The sequence below is a fragment of the Giraffa tippelskirchi genome, chromosome 3 (genome assembly GCF_054371585.1).
Source record: "Giraffa tippelskirchi isolate mGirTip1 chromosome 3, T2T-mGirTip1v1.2.pri, whole genome shotgun sequence".
NCBI lineage: Eukaryota > Metazoa > Chordata > Mammalia > Artiodactyla > Giraffidae > Giraffa > Giraffa tippelskirchi.
Window position 1 is genome coordinate 89,723,357 of NC_137277.1, and position 18,613 is coordinate 89,741,969.

At 38.6% G+C, this 18,613-nt stretch overlaps 1 protein-coding gene across 3 annotated transcripts in view; it reads right to left on the reverse strand.

Annotated features, from left to right (window-relative positions):
- The window catches only part of CERS6 (ceramide synthase 6), a 342,789-nt gene that overhangs the window by 231,258 nt on the left and 92,918 nt on the right, over positions 1–18,613 (reverse strand). For all 3 annotated transcript variants that reach the window (XM_081582607.1, XM_081582608.1, XM_081582606.1), the window contains exons 2-3: positions 16,784–16,889; positions 6,510–6,640 (exon numbers count right to left, since the gene is read on the reverse strand). In XM_081582607.1, the coding sequence (XP_081438733.1) occupies positions 6,510–6,640; positions 16,784–16,889 (237 nt within the window). The remainder of the gene's footprint in view (positions 1–6,509; positions 6,641–16,783; positions 16,890–18,613) is intronic.

Below are 18,613 nucleotides of genomic sequence, written 5' to 3' on the forward strand. Positions count from 1 at the left end.
CTGGCTGCCAAAAGGTTCCCATATTTTGGTCAATGTGCTGCCACTGAACAGAAGCATCCACATATGGCAGCACTTGGGAGAATTTTAATCAGCATCAATGCTAAAATGGAATTCCTAAAGAAAAGACTGCACTCAAAATGTCAGCAAATTTGAAAAAACTCAGCAGTGGCCACAGGACTGGAAAAGGTCAGTTTTCATTCCAGTCCCAAAGAAAGGCAATTGCAAAGAATGCTCAAACTACCAGACAATTGCACTGATTTCATATGCTAGTAAGGTTATGCTCAAAATCCTTCAAGCTAGGTTTCAGCAGTATGTGAACTGAGAACTTCCAGATGAACAGGCTGGGTTTAGAAAAGGCAGAAGAATTAGAGATCAAATTGTCAACATTCACTAGATCATAGAGAAAGCAAGGAAATTCCAGAAAAACATCTGTTTCTGCTTCATTGACAATGCTAAAGCCTTTGACTGTGCAGATCACAACAAACTGGAAAATTCTTAAAGAGACGGGAGTACCAGACCACCTTACCTGTCTCATGACAAACCTGTATGTGGGTCAAGAAGCAATAGTTAGAACCAGACATGGAACAACTGACAGGTTCAAAACTGTATTTTTGTCACTCTCCATATTTAACTTATATACAGAGTGCATCATGTGAAATCCAGGCCTGGATGAATCACAAGCTGGGATCAAGATTTTCAGAGAAATATCAACAACTTCAATTATGCAGATGATAACACTCTAATGGCAGAAAGTGAAGTGGAACTAAAGAGACTTTTGATGAGGGTGAAAGAGGAGAGTGAAAAAGTTGGCTTAAAACTCAGCATTCAAAAAATGAAGATCATGGTATCCAGTCCTATCACTCTGTGGCAAATAGAAGGGGAAAAATGGAAGCAGTGGCAGATTTTGTTTTCTTGGGCTCCAAAATCACTGCGGATGGTGACTACAGCCATGAAATTAATAGACACTTGTTCCTTAGAAGGAAAGTGATGACAAACATAGACAGCATATTGAAAAGCAGAGACATCATTTTGCTGACAAAAATCTGTAAAATCAAAACTATGGTTTTTCCGGTCGTCATATACAGATGTGAAAGCTGGATCATAAAGAAGGCTGGGGACTGAAGGATTGATGTTTTCAAACTGTGGTGCTAGAGAAGACTCTTGAGAGTCCCTTGGACAACAAGGAGATCAAACCAGTCAATCCTAAAATAAACCAATGCTAAATATTTATTGGAAGGAGTGTTGCTGAAGCCGAAGCTCCGATACTTTGGCCACCTGATGCCAAGAGCCAACTCACTGAAAAGGACCCTGATGCCGGGAAAGATTGAAGGCAGAAGGAGAAGGGGATGGCAGACGATGAGATGGCTAGATAGCATCACCAACTCGATGGACATGAATTTGAGCAAACTCCGGGAGATAGTGGAGGACAGAGAAACCTGGCATGCTGCAGTCCATGGGGGCAAAGAGTGGACGCGACTTAGTGACAGAACAGGAACAACAAATAAAAGACAATCTCAGGCCCTCGTCTTACAAGAATCCATATGGAGCAAACTGCAACCCAATTCAATTTAGGAGAAATTTGCTGGTTGTAAGTGGGAGCTTTTAGCCGGAGTATCCATGGTTTGAGGCTATGGAAACTTTGCCTTCCTCCTCTAACAACTGCATCAAGATAATATAAAAATAAACAATATTTTCAATAAAAATAAAACTTTCAGAATAAGTGTCATCTCCTTTTTATAAATTGTTCACTCACTCTTGAAAATCTCTATTTTAGTTGCCAATAAGGATTTAAAAGCTTCTGGAAGAAATATTCATCAAACCTAACACAGCTGCTGATGACTGACATCAAGCATGAAGGAAAAAAAAAAATCACATCAATGTTTCAACACATTACTCGCAGAACAACTTCTACTCAGTCCATCTGTATTAAATGGGTGTGCCAAAAATTGGACAGGCCAACAGATGGCTACCAGCACTGTTTGGCATGCATATCAGTGATGTTCTACACTGCTAAAAGACGAAGCATGCTCCCCTGAAGGAATTCTATAGTTTCTAAAATAATAACTTACATAACAGAAAAACTTTAGAATCTTTACATTTGAGCCTAGATCCACAAGCCCCAAATCTGTGCTGTCTTGTGAATTTGAATTTTAGTACTTTTGAAAAGCAGTCATCTCTTTTCAGAGATTAGTGCTTCTTAACCAGGATGTGTTATTATAAGTATGCAGGGTATTCCTTCCAAGATAGGCCCTCACTTAGGTCACCATACTGAATAAGACATCCTGAGGTGGGGCCTTGGCGTGTGTATTTTGAAAAGCACATCAGGGCCTGTGAAGTGCATCCCTGATTAAGAACAAGCTTTCCAGATCATCTTCTATATTGATGAGCAAATAACTATGACATACACATCTGCACACATAGACTGATATAATTTTGCTTAATTCCTCAAGGTGTTGTCTAAATGTTCTCCTTTGCCACCTCAATCTTCCCTCTGAACTCTTGTGTTTGAAATTATCTCATTGTTCAGTAATTTTCCCAGACAAATTTTAAGCCAAATCGTGTCTATATTAGGCACTCTTCATTTGGGGAGGCAGGATGCCAACTTAGATCAGCAAACCCTTCCAAAATAATGCCTTCATAACATACAGTCACTTAAAAAATACTTACTCAGCAGACTCTATATGTTGTAATAAAGGCTGAGAAGAATGTAAGAAAAACAAGATGCAATTCTTGTGTCCTCAAGGAGCACATGTGATACAATTAGGGTGAAAATATACAGACAAGCTAAGAAAAGCTAAATATTCACATAAACAAAGCATGTTGATTCAGTATTAAATGACTAGTACTTACAATAAAAACTCTGAAAATTCAGAAGAACTAGTGCTTACTCCAGATCCAACTGTCATGGCAGATTACTGAGAAGGCCTGCTGTTTGAAGAATGGGTCAGGGATAAAGGGTGTGGCAGAGGAATGCAGTGTTCCATGTCAAGAACATATCATAAACCGAGGCAGGAATGACCAAGGAATGGACAGTGAAAACAGAGCCCTCTAGAAGGAAAGGGGTCATTTGGGTGGCTAATACCAAACAGAAGCCAGGCTCTAGCTTTCAGACTAAAGAACCTAAGATATTGTTGTTGTTCAGTCGCTCAGCCATGTCTGCCTCTTTGAGACTTCATGGACTACAGCACACCAGGCTTCCCTGTCCTTCATTATCTCCTGGAGCTTACTCAAACTCACGTCCATTGAGTCAGTGATATCATCCAACCATCGCATCTTCTGTTGTCCCCTTCTCCTGCTTTCAATCTTTCCCAGCATTATAGTCTTTTCTAATGAGTCAGCTCTTCACATCAGGCAGCCAAAATATTGGAGCTTCGGCTTCAGCACCAGCCTTTCCAATGAATATTCAGGGTTGATTTCCTTTAGGATGGACTGATTTGATCTCTTTGCTGTCCAAGGGACTCTCAAGAAACTTCTCTAGCACCACAATTCAAAAGCATCAATTCTTTAGCACTCAGCTTTCTTTATGGTCCAACTCTCACATCCATACATGACTATAAAAACCATAGCTTTGACTATACAGACCTTTGTTGGCAAAGTAATGTCTCTGCTTTTGAATAAACTGTCTAGGTTTGTCATAGCTTTTCTTCCAAGGAGCAAGCATCTTTTAATTTCATGGCTACAATCACCATCTGCAGTGATTTTGGAGCCCAAGAAAATAAAGTCTGTCACTGTTTTCATTGTTTCTCCATCTATTTGCCATGAAGTGATGGGACTGGATGCCATGATCTTATTTTTTTGAATCTTGAGTTTTATGCCAGCTTTTTCACTCTCCTCTTTCACCTTCATCAAAAGGCTCTTGATTTATCTATAAGATTTATCTTACAGAAAAGTCATTAAGTTGTAAACTAACAGATCATGGAGACAGTAGTATTTTAGGAAACTGTATTTTTTCGTATCAAACAAAATATTTGTAAGTATGAGATAAAGAAGAGACCTAGGAGAGGAATTAGGATCAGCGCCATAGCAGTTGGCTTTACAAAGAACTAATGGAACTAATGGGAGTGGCTAATTGGGTTGAGTTTCCAGTTGTAACAGAACGGAGGCATACAGACAATTGGAGAAAGAGGGAAGTCAGACATGAAAGCAAATCAGAGCTGCCAGTGGGAGACAGCAAAATGATGCTGCAGAAGAAACCTCTGCACTGGACACATAACTTTGGAAGATCTGATGAAGGGAGAGAAGGTAGAAGATAGAATGAGAAAAATAAAGGTCAAATCTGGAGAAGCAGCCCATTAAAGACCCAGTGAAAATGGAGAACAAATGGTGCAAACAAAGGCCCTCGGACAGGCAAGAGTAAAAACCTGGTGGCAACTCAGAAGTCAAGAAAGAAGAGAGTTTCAAAGCAAAGTTCAACAAAGAAGAGGTCAAGGCTACCGGTACACACTGTTCTAGTCCCAGGAACCCTGATTTATGCCCTAACCCATAGCTGATCTTTCTCCTTTAATCTTTACTGCCTGTCCATACCAACCATATAGAACACATACACGTTTATTTCTTAGTATCTATAATGGATCCACACATACTCAGATATTCTGTCCCATCTCCTTGACACTATCATATGAAGCTTCTTGAGGGAAGAGATCCTAATCAATACTGTATGCACCACCCACCTGTACTGTGCTTTCACATTACCAAGCCTTTAGTAATCATTTAAAAGCAGTTTTAACTGATTATAACTATGACCATCCAGGTAATGGTGGTATGCAGATAAAAACCAGCTGAATTCAGGAAGAAGACACTGATACACTGTTTAGTCTTGCTATTCAAAATGTGGTCAATGGACCAGGGGAATCACCTGGGTTAAATATTCAATTTTGGCTGCTATCCCAGACCGAGCAACTGAATCAGATGCATTTTAACAAGATCCAGGTGATTGATTCCTATGCATACTGGCACAGAAAGTGGTGTTGACTCAGTATAGAATGGAAAGGGATTGCACTGAGTCACCAAAGAAGTTGAAGGAAAGGAAGATGGCACACGAATTTCACTCCATGGGTATGTGCCTAGACCCTGTATGTGTGGGTGCTCAGTCATGTCTGACTCTTTGCAACCCCATGGACTGTAGCGCACCAGGGCTCTCTATCCATGGAATTTTCCAGGCAAGAATACTGGACTGGGTTGCCATTTCCTACTCCAGGGGACAATCTCGATCCAGGGATCGAACCTATGTCTCTTGCATCTCCTGCATTGGCAGGCAATTCTTTACCACTAGCACCACCTCAGAAGCCCTCTTTACCTCTACTTAGACCTGCAGCTCAGCAATGGAGCCCAGGCACAACCAGATCAGGAAGCTATTCTGGCTTTTGATCAGGAGCCCAGATCCGTAAATCCTTCTTCCATAAACTGCCACTAGTTCACTTATAGGAAGGGCTTTGCATATTCTATCTGCGAGGTTGTTTGTCCAGGTTTTATAAGTATTCTGACCTTCTGAAGACCCTGTTTATGTTTCCCATATTTATCCAGCCTGAGGATTTATGATATTATTCTGCCTCTCATTCATTTCCCCCATAAAATTACATTTCCCTCTAAGCTTTAGATTGCAATTGTTAACATACTTTTTCAGCATAATTGAAAGCTAAACTTGAAAAGGCAACTTCGACCCCAAAAGGAAAGAGCTATACTGACAGCATTATTGTTTAAGGGACCAGGTGTCAGGAAAAAGCTGGCAAAGAACAGCACTGTTAGACAAAGGCAGTTTCATCTCAAAGGATGAAGACCATATAGAGCAACCAGTCTCGAGGCAGAATCTTGCCTTTGTTGGGGATGTGCTTGATGCTTCAATATTTCTTTCTCTAACTTTTCTACAGATGTGGGTTTTGAGTGTTACTAGTTCAAAATAACACTGTGCTCAAAGAGTTCTCTGCAGGTCTTTTACTGTTTTCAACAGCTTTATTGACTTCTAATTTACACATAAAAAGTTCACATTTCAGAAATAGAAGAGATTTTCATTCCACCCCCCACTTCAAGCAATGCTTCATTAAATTCACCAAAGAATATAATATAGCCATTTCTTAAAACTCCAGCAAGACAGGACATCATCATGACCCTCTGATAATATATCCTAGTATCTCAGCTTTTATGAGTGGAAAGAACATTGTGACAAAGTCCCCCTATTAAAATGCAAAATATAAAAGTAATGGCTTTTTGTGCTGCATTTCAAAGGTAGTTGACTGAAAATATCACTGTAGGCCTTGTAATCTGCCTGCTGTGTTGAAACACCATTAGGAAGCAAACTTCATTTACTGCATCAGATGTAGAAATCACAAATTCTGACAAACTACTATCCCCCAGTTTTTCAGGGACTACTTTTTTCCACCAGAAGGCATGCTTTTGGGGGTGGGGGTGGGGGGCTCCTGCTGGAGCCTGCACCAAGCCATTATTTTTCACCTCAGGGATGGAGTGAATAAGTTAAACAGGTTTTTCTTTCAAAAAGATAAACAGCAACTCACATGCTCTCGCAGAACCTCTTCAGCGTGCTGGGTTTCTCCTGGTTGCGTCTTTGTCGGAACCAGCGTTGAATGCTGCGAACATCCCAGTCCAGCTGCTTGGAGAGGCCCTCCAATCTCTTTTCATCAGGATGCTATGAAACAAGGTACCAGGAAAACATTTTCATCTTCACTATAAACATATCTGCCCTTGTCTATACTGGAGATAATTGTTTTCCCTATATTTTCTATCCACTACTTAGATTGAATACTGAGGACCATGGCCTTCCATCAGCAGCATGAACAAAAACAACAACTTAGGACAAGAAAAGCTACTCATTATGAAACAACACTGAAAATACAAATCTCACTCTAATGCTTGTACTTCTTATCAGCAACAAAGACTCAATGAAATGGCCAACTAGCTAAGCTAGCTCCACCAAGCTACAAGGAAAGGAGTTAAGTAAAGGTGAGTTGGCCAAAAGACCTCATTCAAATATTTCACTTTCTCAGGAGAAAATATTGTGCCCAATTATCAAACATCAAAATAATGTAGGACAGACAAAAAGCCTGGAATAATCCCCAAATACACCATTTTAGCCTAAAGTACCAATTGCACTTAAAAGACATGTTTGCTCTTTCTTCCTCTTCAATTTCCCCTCTCTTCACTTCTTTATACATTCCTCTTGACTATTCTTTTCCTGGTCTTCCTTTTGACTAGAACGCCATCAGATTTTTTACAGTGACTATGCATTACTTGAAAATGCAAACTTGGTGAAGTAGAAAGAGACCCTATTTATGCTTGTCATATAGCATCATAGACTCAGTGGACATGAGTTTGAGCAAATTCTGGGAGGGCTTCCCTGGTAGCTCAGCTGGTAAAGAATCTGTCTGCAACGTATGAGACCCCAGTTCAATCCCTGGATAGGGAAGATCCCCTAGAGTAGGGTATGGCAACCCACTCCAGTATTCTTGCTGGGGAATCCCCATGGACAGAGAAGCCTGGTGGGCTATCGTCCATGGGATCGCAAAGAGTCAGACACGACTGAGTGACTGAACAACAATAATAATGATATTACTGTTTCTCATTCTCATTTCTAGAAAACTAGGAGATGACAGACATAGGTTCAGTTCTTGTTTTGATGAACTTTCTGAGCCTCAGTTTCCTCACCTGTTCAAAGGAAGGTTACTTATCCACCTAAACAGTGCTGAGGACCAAATGCAAAAATGTATGCAAATCTCAGTACTTATTAGTTCTGTCCCTCCTCTCTTCCGTGTCTTAGACAGCATCCTGCCAACAATTACGTGAGGGTGACCTGTCATACAACAAAACTAAACTGAGTTAGTTCTACTCCTTTATTTATTCTACCTTTGCTTTACAATTAAGGAGATGTTAATAATCAGAAGACAGAACCACAAATGGGGTAGAGGAAGACAGGCCTACAGCTTTCAAGTCCTAAGGGTGGAATGTACACGCGACACCTTTTTAAAGCCTCTCAAGAAATTCAAGGTGTCAGACACACAGGAAACACAGCAAATGGCATTAGTATTATGACTGAGGTTATAAAATGTCCTGAGCTTGGGTCTGTGAAAGTTATTTGCTAACTTTCAGTGAGGCATGTACTTTGTGGTATTTTTCTTAGAAGAATACCTGGCTATACTATCCTCTGCCTCCCAATTAAAAAATATGATAGAGAGAAAATGCACAGCCTACAATAAGAATACCCTGGCTCTACCTTTTTCTTAAAGGAATTCATTTTTAATTTTCATTCATTTTCTAAGTCTATTGAATTGGTAAAACATTTATATGGTTCACAAAATAAAAAATTATCCCAAATTTCACCTTCCAATTTGTACCTATTCTCTAAGTTCCTACTCTCCCCTTCTTACCAGGTAATGGGCTATTCAATTTCTTCCCAAAGTTATCTTATCAAATATAAGCAAAGTTGAATATGCCTTCTTATATTCACTCCCTCACACTTTCACACAAAGTTATTGTATTATTTTGGATTTGGGGTTTTTCACTTTACAATATATCTTGGAATATGTCCATATCACACTATTGGGAACACCCTCCTATTGTAGAACTATATGAACATGCCACAATTTACTTATCTGCTCCACTACTAATGCCCACTCAGGTAGCTTCCACACTTACACTACTATAAACAATGCTGCAATAAATAACATTGTCGTGGGTTATTTTATACACTTATCAGTTCAGTTCAGTCACTCAGTCATGTCCGACTCTTTGCGACCCCACGGACTGCAGCACGCCAGGCCTCCCTGTCCATCACCAACTCCCAGAGTTTACTCAAACTCATGTCCATTGTGTCGGTGATGCCATCCAACCACCTCATCCTCTGTCGTCCCCTTCTTCTCCCACCTTCAATCTTTCCCAGCATCAGGGTCTTTTCAAATGAGTCAGTTCTTCGCATCAGGTGGCCAAAGTATTGCAGTTTCAGCTTCAGCATCAGTCCTTCCAATGAATATTCAGGACTGATTTCCTTTAGGATGGACTGGTTGGATCGCCTTCCTGAGATCCAAAGGTTGAACTCCCTTGAGAGTTCAAAGGACTCTCAAGAGTCTTCTCCAACACCAAAGTTCAAAAGCATCGATTCTTCAGTGCTCAGCTTTCTTTATAGTCCAACTCTCACATCCATACATGACTACTGGAAAAACCATAGCTTTGACACATATACACATATACACATACAGAGAGAGATAAATTCCTGGACATGAATGTTAGCTGACTGGTTTAAAAAAATTAAACAGATAGGTACTTCTGGATTAATTTTCAATACTATAGCTTTTGCTAACTCAATTTCTATGTTTATCTGTATTAATTTCTTCCTTCTGTTTGCCTTCATTTATTTTGTTGTTCTTTTTCCAATGTTTAAGTAAGTGGTTTTATATATATGTATGTATATATATATATATATATGAATATGAGTTTTCATCTGAGTACTACTTTGGCATAGTACGTAAGTAGTACTTTCATCACTGTTTCCTAAATATCCTGAAATTTTATTTTTACACAAAAGCTAATTAAGAAAGCAAGAGCTTTGCTGATTTCTAGTAGTAGTAAATTGTGCCTATTTTATAAATTTGTTACCATTTTTATATAATTAAATGTTAATTTTTTAAAATATTTAACATGTTCTTGAAAAGATAGTATAGTCTCTATATTCAGAATACAGGGTTCTAAATGTACCCCTTAAATCGTCCTCATTATGCTTTTTAGAATTAGTTGCTATATTCTGTTTTTTATTTTATATGTTGTTTCATATTTTGACCTGTTATGACCCAGACGTAAATTAAAATTTCTTACTATTAAATAAGTTTTTCTTTTGTTCTTTTCTATAAGTATATGGATACACTCATATTTAATGCATGTATATTCATAACCATTTTAATTTCATTGTGAATTGTATCCTTTGGCAATAAAAAGCCAATATTTCATTTCATTTCAACCTTTTAGTCCAGAACTCTTTCTTTAAATAAAAACAGAAACCCTACTTTCTTTATTATTTATATTTATCTATAAAACTTTACTCATCCTTTTATTTTCAATGTCTATAATTACTTTATCTAAAGGTAACTTTCATAAGCTATGTGACCTAAATCTGAATTATTTTTATTAGGTGAGGTAAACCCACTTATATTCATTGATGTAAGTTTCTTTATACTTTGTTGTTATTGTTAGTCACTAAGTCTTGTCAGACTCTTTTGTGACCCCATGCACTGTAACCCACCAGGCTCCTCTGTCCATGGGGATTCTCCAGGCAAGAATACTGGAGTGGGTTGCCGTTTCCTTCTCCAGGGGATTTTCCCAATCCAGGAATCAAACTCACGTCTCCTGCATTGGTAGGTGGATTCTTTACCACTGAGCCACTAGAGAAGCACTTATTTATACTTACTTCACATTAATTGTGTTTTCTGTTATCATAATTTAATTTTTTTAATTTTATCAAATCAAATATGGCCTATGTCCCTTTCTTTGTATGGGTAATTTTTATTCTACTGGTAATCCACATAACCATAAGACTTTTCTTCTGTTTTCAGTCAATAAAAATTCCAAATGAACGATATTTAAAACTAGCATATTTCCTCTTCCTTCCTCACCTAATATTAGTCAATAATTTTCTCTCTCAGAGTTTACTCATGTCCTATTAAATATGTTCATTCTTCTATTACTCAATTTGGCTGCTTAAACTGATAAGCTTTGACTCCCAGTATTAGAGCTGAGGCAATTAATGAACTTACTCTACCTCCCACCTTCCTTCCCTTTTTCAACTCAGTTATTGTGAGCTGTATCGTTTCTACATTGTGAGAGCATATAATGTTTACTTTCTGTTCCGTCATCCTAATCCTCACATTTCTTTCCGTCTCAGTTCTACAGTTTAAATGTATTCAAAACTCATCAATATTCCCAACAATCTCTTGGTCGGCTGAAATTAATACTTACAAGTGTTAGTCACTCAGTCATGTCTGACTGTTTGAGACCACATGGACTGTAGCCTGCCAGGCTCCTCTGTCCATGGAATTCTCCAGGCAAGAATACTGGAGTGGGTTGCCATTCCCTTCTCCAAATACTCACAAAGTTTCTTCAAAAAAGGACTTATGGGAACAATTCCTCTCAATTTTGCAAATTCAATATGTTTGTCTTTAGCTTTTACACTATAAAAACTATTTACCTAAATATAAAAATTCTTAGCTCATATTTTCCTTGAAACTACTGGAAAATGTCCTATACAATACTGCTACAGAGACGACTAAAGTCATATGGATATTTTTCCCTAGATAAATGATTTATTTTTTTTGCTTTTTTGCTTGTAATTCTTTGCTGTCCAAGAATTATTTCTTTTATATTTCAAGCCTAATATTTTACTAAGTCCTGGTGTAAATCTTCTTGGGTCTATTTTTACTGCATTTTATTAACATATTATAAATCTCCACTTATTTTTGGAAAATTTTCTTAACACATTTATTCTACTTTGTTCCTCAGACTTCCCTGGTAGCTCAGATAGTAAATAATCTGCTTGCATTGCAGGAGACCCAGGCTTGATCCCTGGGTCAGGAAGATGCCCTGGAGAAGGGAATGGCTACCCACTCCAGTATTCTTGCCCGGACAATTCCATGGACAGAAGAGCCTGGCAGGCTACAGCCCATGGGGTCACAAAAAGCAGACTGTTTTCCCTTAAGAGACTCCAGTTATACAGATGCTATATCTGCTTGCTCTATATATCTAATTATTTTTATCTCTTTTTCATTTCATTTATTTCAGCTTTATTATTTCTATCTGCCATGTCCCCCACTGAGATTTCTGCAACATTTAGTGTGTTCTTTCCAAATTTGTCTTCATTTCTGTGATAGTTTTAATACTTTTCCCCTGAACTAACCAGCTCATATTGCTTCTCTTCTTGTTGATCAACTATTTTTTTCTTTAGGCTTTCAATATCATTTTTTATGGTCTTCCTGAACAGAGTTATTGCTTTTTAAAAATAAAGTCTATGGTAAAATATTTGATTGCAATTTTCAGTTGCCCTGTGGCCTCCTTGTTGCAGTGACAATTTTTGTTAGTAACTGATGTTATGTATTCTTTTTCTTGTCTTTGACTCTGTCTGTTTCTTCTTTATTACCCATCATTGACTGAGTTGGATTTTCTTGACCAGCTGCTGGTAGTATAGGGAGCAGGGAGGGTACTTCTGTAGTTTAGAAAAGTGAAACTGAAAGTCATTCAGGCCTGTCTGACTCATTGTGACCCCAAGAACTGTATCCTGCCAGGCTCCTCTGTCCATGGAATTCTCCAAGCAAGAATACTAGAGTGAGTAGCCGTTCCCTTCCTCAGGGGATCGTCCCAACCCAGGGATCAAACCCAGGTCTCCTGCATTGCAGGTGGATTCTTAACCGTCTGAGCCCCCAGGGAAGCCCAAGATTACTGGAGTGCGTAGCCTATCCATTGCCTCCAAAGAACACTGCCTCCTGAAAATGCGCCATCCACCCATAGTTTTCTGTGTACTTCTTCCACTTGTTTGAATTAAACTGAGTCTAGGAGGGCATCTACCAGCCTTGTTGCTATACCTAGTTGCAAACAGTGGATAGAATTTTGGTCTTACCTTTAGGAGCTGTCATTTTTGCTGGCTTTCCTGAAATCTATTCCCACAGGGTCCTCTATCCAAACTTCATGCTTTTTACTTCCCATTTTTTTGGCTTCTGCCCAACCCCAACTGTTTTTATTTAGCCTTTCTATATATATATTTGAAATCCGGAGATATATATCTCTTAGTTTGCCAAAAAATAAATATTGTAAGATTTTTCTTCTTTTTTTGTGTATTTTTTATTGTCATGTTTTATAATTGCTCCATAGTTCTTTTCCTTTTTTAAGACTCCCAAGGAAAAAAGTTAATAATTCTGACTTACATAAATATTTTTATACCAGAAATACCCAGGTTAATTTCCATAAACATAAACATACAAGGATGGAAAAGAAAAAGAGAAATAGGCATAAGAGGAAAATCAGGAAAAACTAATCAGAAACTTGCATATAATTTTTAAAATACAGTGTAAACAGACCAAAAGCAGATTATGATATGATAATCTCATAATTCTCTAGATCATAAAACCTAGTTTCCGAGCTGACAAATATATTTTACCCTTAATGGTTCAATAATTGCTTTGATGAGAAAAATGAGGCTGTTACAATTACAGATATATGCCAAAAGCTAGAAAGATATATAAATAAATAGGTAAAATGATTGATTAATTTATATCTATCACATTCAGATAATTCTGGATATAATCAGTTAAGAAACATGAACTCAAAATATTCACTAAAGAAAAATAATCATGCCATTCATTTGAATGAGTCTAACAATTTATAATCGGTGATATTTGAGCCCCATCACAAATCTACTGAATCAGAATCTCTAGAAATAAGATGCAGCAATCTACATTTAACTCCTCAGGTGCTCTTAATGTAAATTAAAGGACAGAGCTCCTGGCCCAAATAAAAGCTCCCTCACTTACTAACTGACTTATAGCCCAAAGCCACAATGCTGGGCAACAGCAGAGCCAATGCTCCAATACACAACTCAAGTCTGCTCAAAAACCAATACTTTTAATTATTTTACAACAGAGGTAGGTTCTCTGAAATATTTATAAAATTTTAGATTTACAGAGGGGAAAAAAAGAGTGAAAAAGACATGCAGATGTTACCTCAACAGGAAAGACAGCCAAAGACTATGAAGCAGTTCACATTTATCAGCTAATTTCATAGATGAAAACTGCTCAGTCAGGGCATATGACTAGTGAACTCACACAGGAATCCAGACTCAGAAGGGCTCACACATGGGGTTTAAAATTCTATGGTTGCCATCTTAAAATTCTTGACAATTGTGTTATGGGGGTGGTGTTTTGTATAGTCCACTGGGACAGGGAAGCATCTGTCAGGGGTTCAGAGTCTTGGATCACACACAGTCCCATCACTGCCCCCGGATGAGGCTGGGTACCTTACTTCCCTGTCCTCTAGCTCCCCAGGGCCTCCAGGCTTCAGCTTCCCACTCCTGCTGACTGACTACTGCTGCCCTAGGTGCAAACATGGAAAGGAGTGGGATTAGGTGTTCACACCCCACGGTGTCTCAGCCACCTGCACCCTGGGCTAGCAGCATCCCAAGGTACTTAGTGGGTGACTCAGTGGGGATTAGCCTCTTGCTCACTCCAATCCTCCAATCCAGGTACCTAGTATGTCTTGGGGCAGAGAATGCAGTACACTGGCAGGTCCCCTGTCCACTATGGGTTGGGACCGTGGGCCTATGGAAAGGGGAGAGGCCTGTATCATCTTCTCCCTCTGGCCTGAAAAGGACAGACATGTTAGCCCAGGAGCTGAAAAGAGACAGAACTCAGCAGCTAGCGGGCTGTGTGTGCACTAAATCACAGGGTGGGGTTCCTGGGTATCTGTCAGGGTTTTCACTTGCCTTGTGAGTATGCCTAAGAGGCATGGCATTAAATACCAAATAAAAAATCTTGACAGGTCAAGAGAGAGACAAACTACACAAGAAAGGAAAAGGCTTTCTCTTTTTATGCCTTTAATGGCACCTTTTTGTGCTTTTTGAACAAGGGGCCCTGCGTTTTTAGTTCTCCAAAAATTATGTAGCCAGTCCTGCATGTGGTAGGGTTCTAAGGGGATATCCTTTCACACTGGAAAGATGATAAACATGCCCTTCTTCAAAGATGAACTGGAACCATGGTCAAGGCCAGGATGCTGGACAATCATTGTTCAAACCGTCCAAATCCTGCTGCTTGTATTCTGGTCAGCTGATCTGTTCCTTTCTCCTATCACAGATAACACTGGCAAACTACAAAGAATTCAGGGAAAAACAGTTCCAGCTTTGGTTGCATTTAATTCAAAACCTGAGGCTTCTGCTTTAATCAAGTAGAAATTTCCAAAAGAATCACCTTGGAAACCAAGAGAATATGATCATTAAAATTAGCTACAAGCAAATATCCTCCAGAGCAGTCAACCTGGCTGCATCCTTTCATTACCTTTATAGAGAAAAATTCCCCAGTAACCATAATAAACATAAGGCAAGGGAAATAAAACATCTACCGCAGGATTCCTAAAGGGAGGTGTAACATTTGGGTAGAAAATTCATTTTTATGCATTTAGAGTAGTTCACAAGGTAATACAAACATGCTGTAATCACATGTTAAAAAATGAACCTATAACTGTGTGTGTGTGCTTAGTCACTCAGTCGTGCCCGACTCTGTGACCCCATGGACTGTAGCCTGCCAGGCTCCTCTGTTAATTGGATTTTTTAGGCAAGAATACTGGAGAGGGCTGCCATTTTCTCTTCCAGGAAATCTTCTTGACCCAGGGATCAAACCTGCATCTCCTGTATCTCCTGCATTGTCAAGCGGATTCTTTACCTGAGCCACCTGGGAAGCCCTTATAATTCCCTACACATCTGCAATTTTAGAGGGGGAAAATGTGTTTGCTGCAACAAACCAATAAATAAAAATGCAGTTTCCTTCCTAATTTAAATTCCTTCTTAATTTTCTTCCTTTAAACACTCTATCACATGAGTCCCTTCAGCTTAGAAAGTGGCAGTCTAAAATCATCCCACAAAACAAAAATCCCATTTATTCTACTCTTCTTCTTAGCAGAGATATAAAAAATAAGTGTGCTCTCTTTCACTTTCCTGAGAAGAATACCATTTTTAAAAGAATAGAGGGGAAAACCCTAGAGAATCCTGGCAGAAATGTAGACCATAAAATAAACAAACATGTTTGAAAATTTGAATTAGTTATTTTACAACAGAGAGAACCAATAAAAATGGTTAGCAATACAAATACCAAAAAAGGAATAAAATTTGCTTAACGTGGTCAAATCACATCTTAGAAGCCTGAGAAATTCTCCAAGAAAAATGAAAGCAGGAAAACGAACCATTTAATATGCAAACACACAATATTTCTCATAAACTGTTATGCTTCTCCTTTCTTTTCCATGAAAGAGTAAGGTGAGAAAGAGATTTAAGTAAGAATAAGCTATTCAGATTCTGGGACTTGCATTTTCATGGCCTTAGCTTAAGGGTTTCTGACTTCTGTCTTCTTCCTCCTCTTTTTGTTCAGGAGAGACCAGCTGACAGTTGGTGACAATCTTTCCTCTACATCCTCACTCTCTCCCCTGCTCTCCACTTTCCACCCTGGTTTGGACTTTAACTCTCACCAGAGCAATCACCTCCTCTCCCATTTTCTTTACAGTGAATCTGTACTTTGTAACTCTCTGGATCCTCACTCTTCATGGCTTCATATTACAGCTCTTCTTACTCTCCATCATGCCCATTTTTGTTCACACCAGCCTGTGTATCATAACTGCTAGAACATATGGACAACTCCGTAAGCAAATGGGCACTTTCCCTCACAGATACATTAATCATATTCCTCAGCTCCCCCCAGTGGCCTCCACAAAGTCCCACCCAACCGTTATACATACATACTGCTTCATGTCAGGTGAGACTGAGGCATAGAATTAGTGCCATCACTGTCTGATCCAGACTGTGCTTCACAGCCAGGCTTCTCACATACACTTGGGAGTAAACACGCAGGTCTCAAACATGCCCACGTGCATTTGGCTTCTCCCTTTCTCAGTTTAGTCACAGTGCCTGTGAGCGTTCCATGCTTTCAAGCATGAGGCTAGTCAAATGTTAGTTCTCAAACTCAACAGAGAGGGCATTAGATGATTTCAGACTAAGAATCGTGGTCATAACAATTCATATCCCAGAAAAGGACAATCATACCTTTGTAATTGCAGTGAAGACCTTTTCCAGAATGGCATTTGGCTGGGCAATCTGTGGTCCATTGGCCTGAATGTTGAGGGCTATGGCACATGGTTTGGCTACAAATCTAAAAAAAAAAAAAAAGACATTATTCTCTCTATAGCTGTTCTTAATGTTATTAGGTAACCATTACTCAATTGTCCCAATAAAGTGTTGATAGGATTTTATGGGTAGACATTGTCAACACTCATACATACAAGGACCTATATAAAGCAGATTTAACTTTTTTTTCTCCTTTAATCCCCCAGCAGTAACAGTAAAAAAAGAAATCCTTTTAAAACATTTAAACCTCCTGATATGTAAGTTCTAGTAAGACTAACTGGATAGAAAGACTACAAATGAGAAATATACTGGTATAAGATACATAAACCAAACAAACTATGATTTTGAAATGATGTATATTCTTCTTACAAGTCATGTTATATTTTTACTGAGAAAGTGTTAACTGACCACCTGATTACACATACAGAAAGTATGCTTTTGATCAACCCCAGTCCAAAAACTGGCCCATTTTGTCTCTATGATCAAAGTGTGCTATATTCAGTCCCACTTTTTTATGACTTCTTAAAATTCCTTGCTTTATGATTATTTGCTTCTTTCTCATAAGGAGTCATGAAAGGCGTCAAACAACATGACGTCCCAGCCAAGCTGAAAAGTCTGAAATTACTATAAACATCAGCTGCACCATTTTTATCGTAAGACAATGACTATGTCAAGAAGAACAGGATGACTCAGCTACACTTCTGGCTGTGTTTAGTGTGAATGAGGCACGGGAAGCATGCAGACAGAGGACATGGGGCCTCAAAGGTCTGATGATGTCTCTAAAACCTTTTTAAAAGAGAAGTATTAGAGTTGTTTTAAACTAAGCATTCAAGAAATAAGGTGCAATGCACCTTTTCAATAGTGACATTAAACATTTTCTATAATTGCAAATAATACAATATTATATGAAAGTATGACCCAAATTCATTTAATGTTGGCCAAAAGCAACTGATAAATATACACAACAGACTATGAGTAAATCTTAGGTGAAGTTTCTTTAATAATAGTGAATGTCGGGGGGTAATTCCCTGGTGGTCCAGTGATTAAGACTCTGAGCTCCCAAAGCAGGGAGCACAGGTTCAATCCCTGGTCAGGGGACTAAGACCCAGCATGCTACATGGTGTGGCCAAAAAAAAAAAAAGTGGATGAGTTAAAGAACAGTAAATAAGGGAGGAATTTTTTTTTTTTCTCCTTTAAGAGGGACTAATGAAGTTTACATACATGGTAGATCATAATATCCTACTGGGTCCCATTTCAAGTAAAAGGGAAAAAAATGTATTCAAACAGAAAAATGGAATACTGTACATGCAAGCCTAAACCAGTAAAGATATACTCAGAAAATGCAATTTAATTCCTGTTTCATTGGGCTCTCTGGAACGAAGTTAGGAAGAATAACCACCTTTCCTAGAATGAAAAACATGTTACCTATGCCCTCACCTTTGTAAAAGAAGTGTAGTATTTTTTTTAAATAATTCTGGGTCTTCACTAAAAACAGTAATCATGGTGCTACGAATGTAGATAGCAGAAAGAAATAAAAATTGAGGGGCAGTGACCACTTGTTTCCTTAAAGTTTCCCGCTTCGTGGTTAGTGCCTCTTCATCATAAGGCATGAGAGGTGTGAAAAGACATGAGATCAGCAAGAGTTTTTTATTTTTTTAAAAAAGGTAATAGCAAAACTAACTAGATATAAAAGCCAAAATCAACACTTCTAACGGTTTCCTTCTACTCTTCCCTGTTGGATTTCTCCCC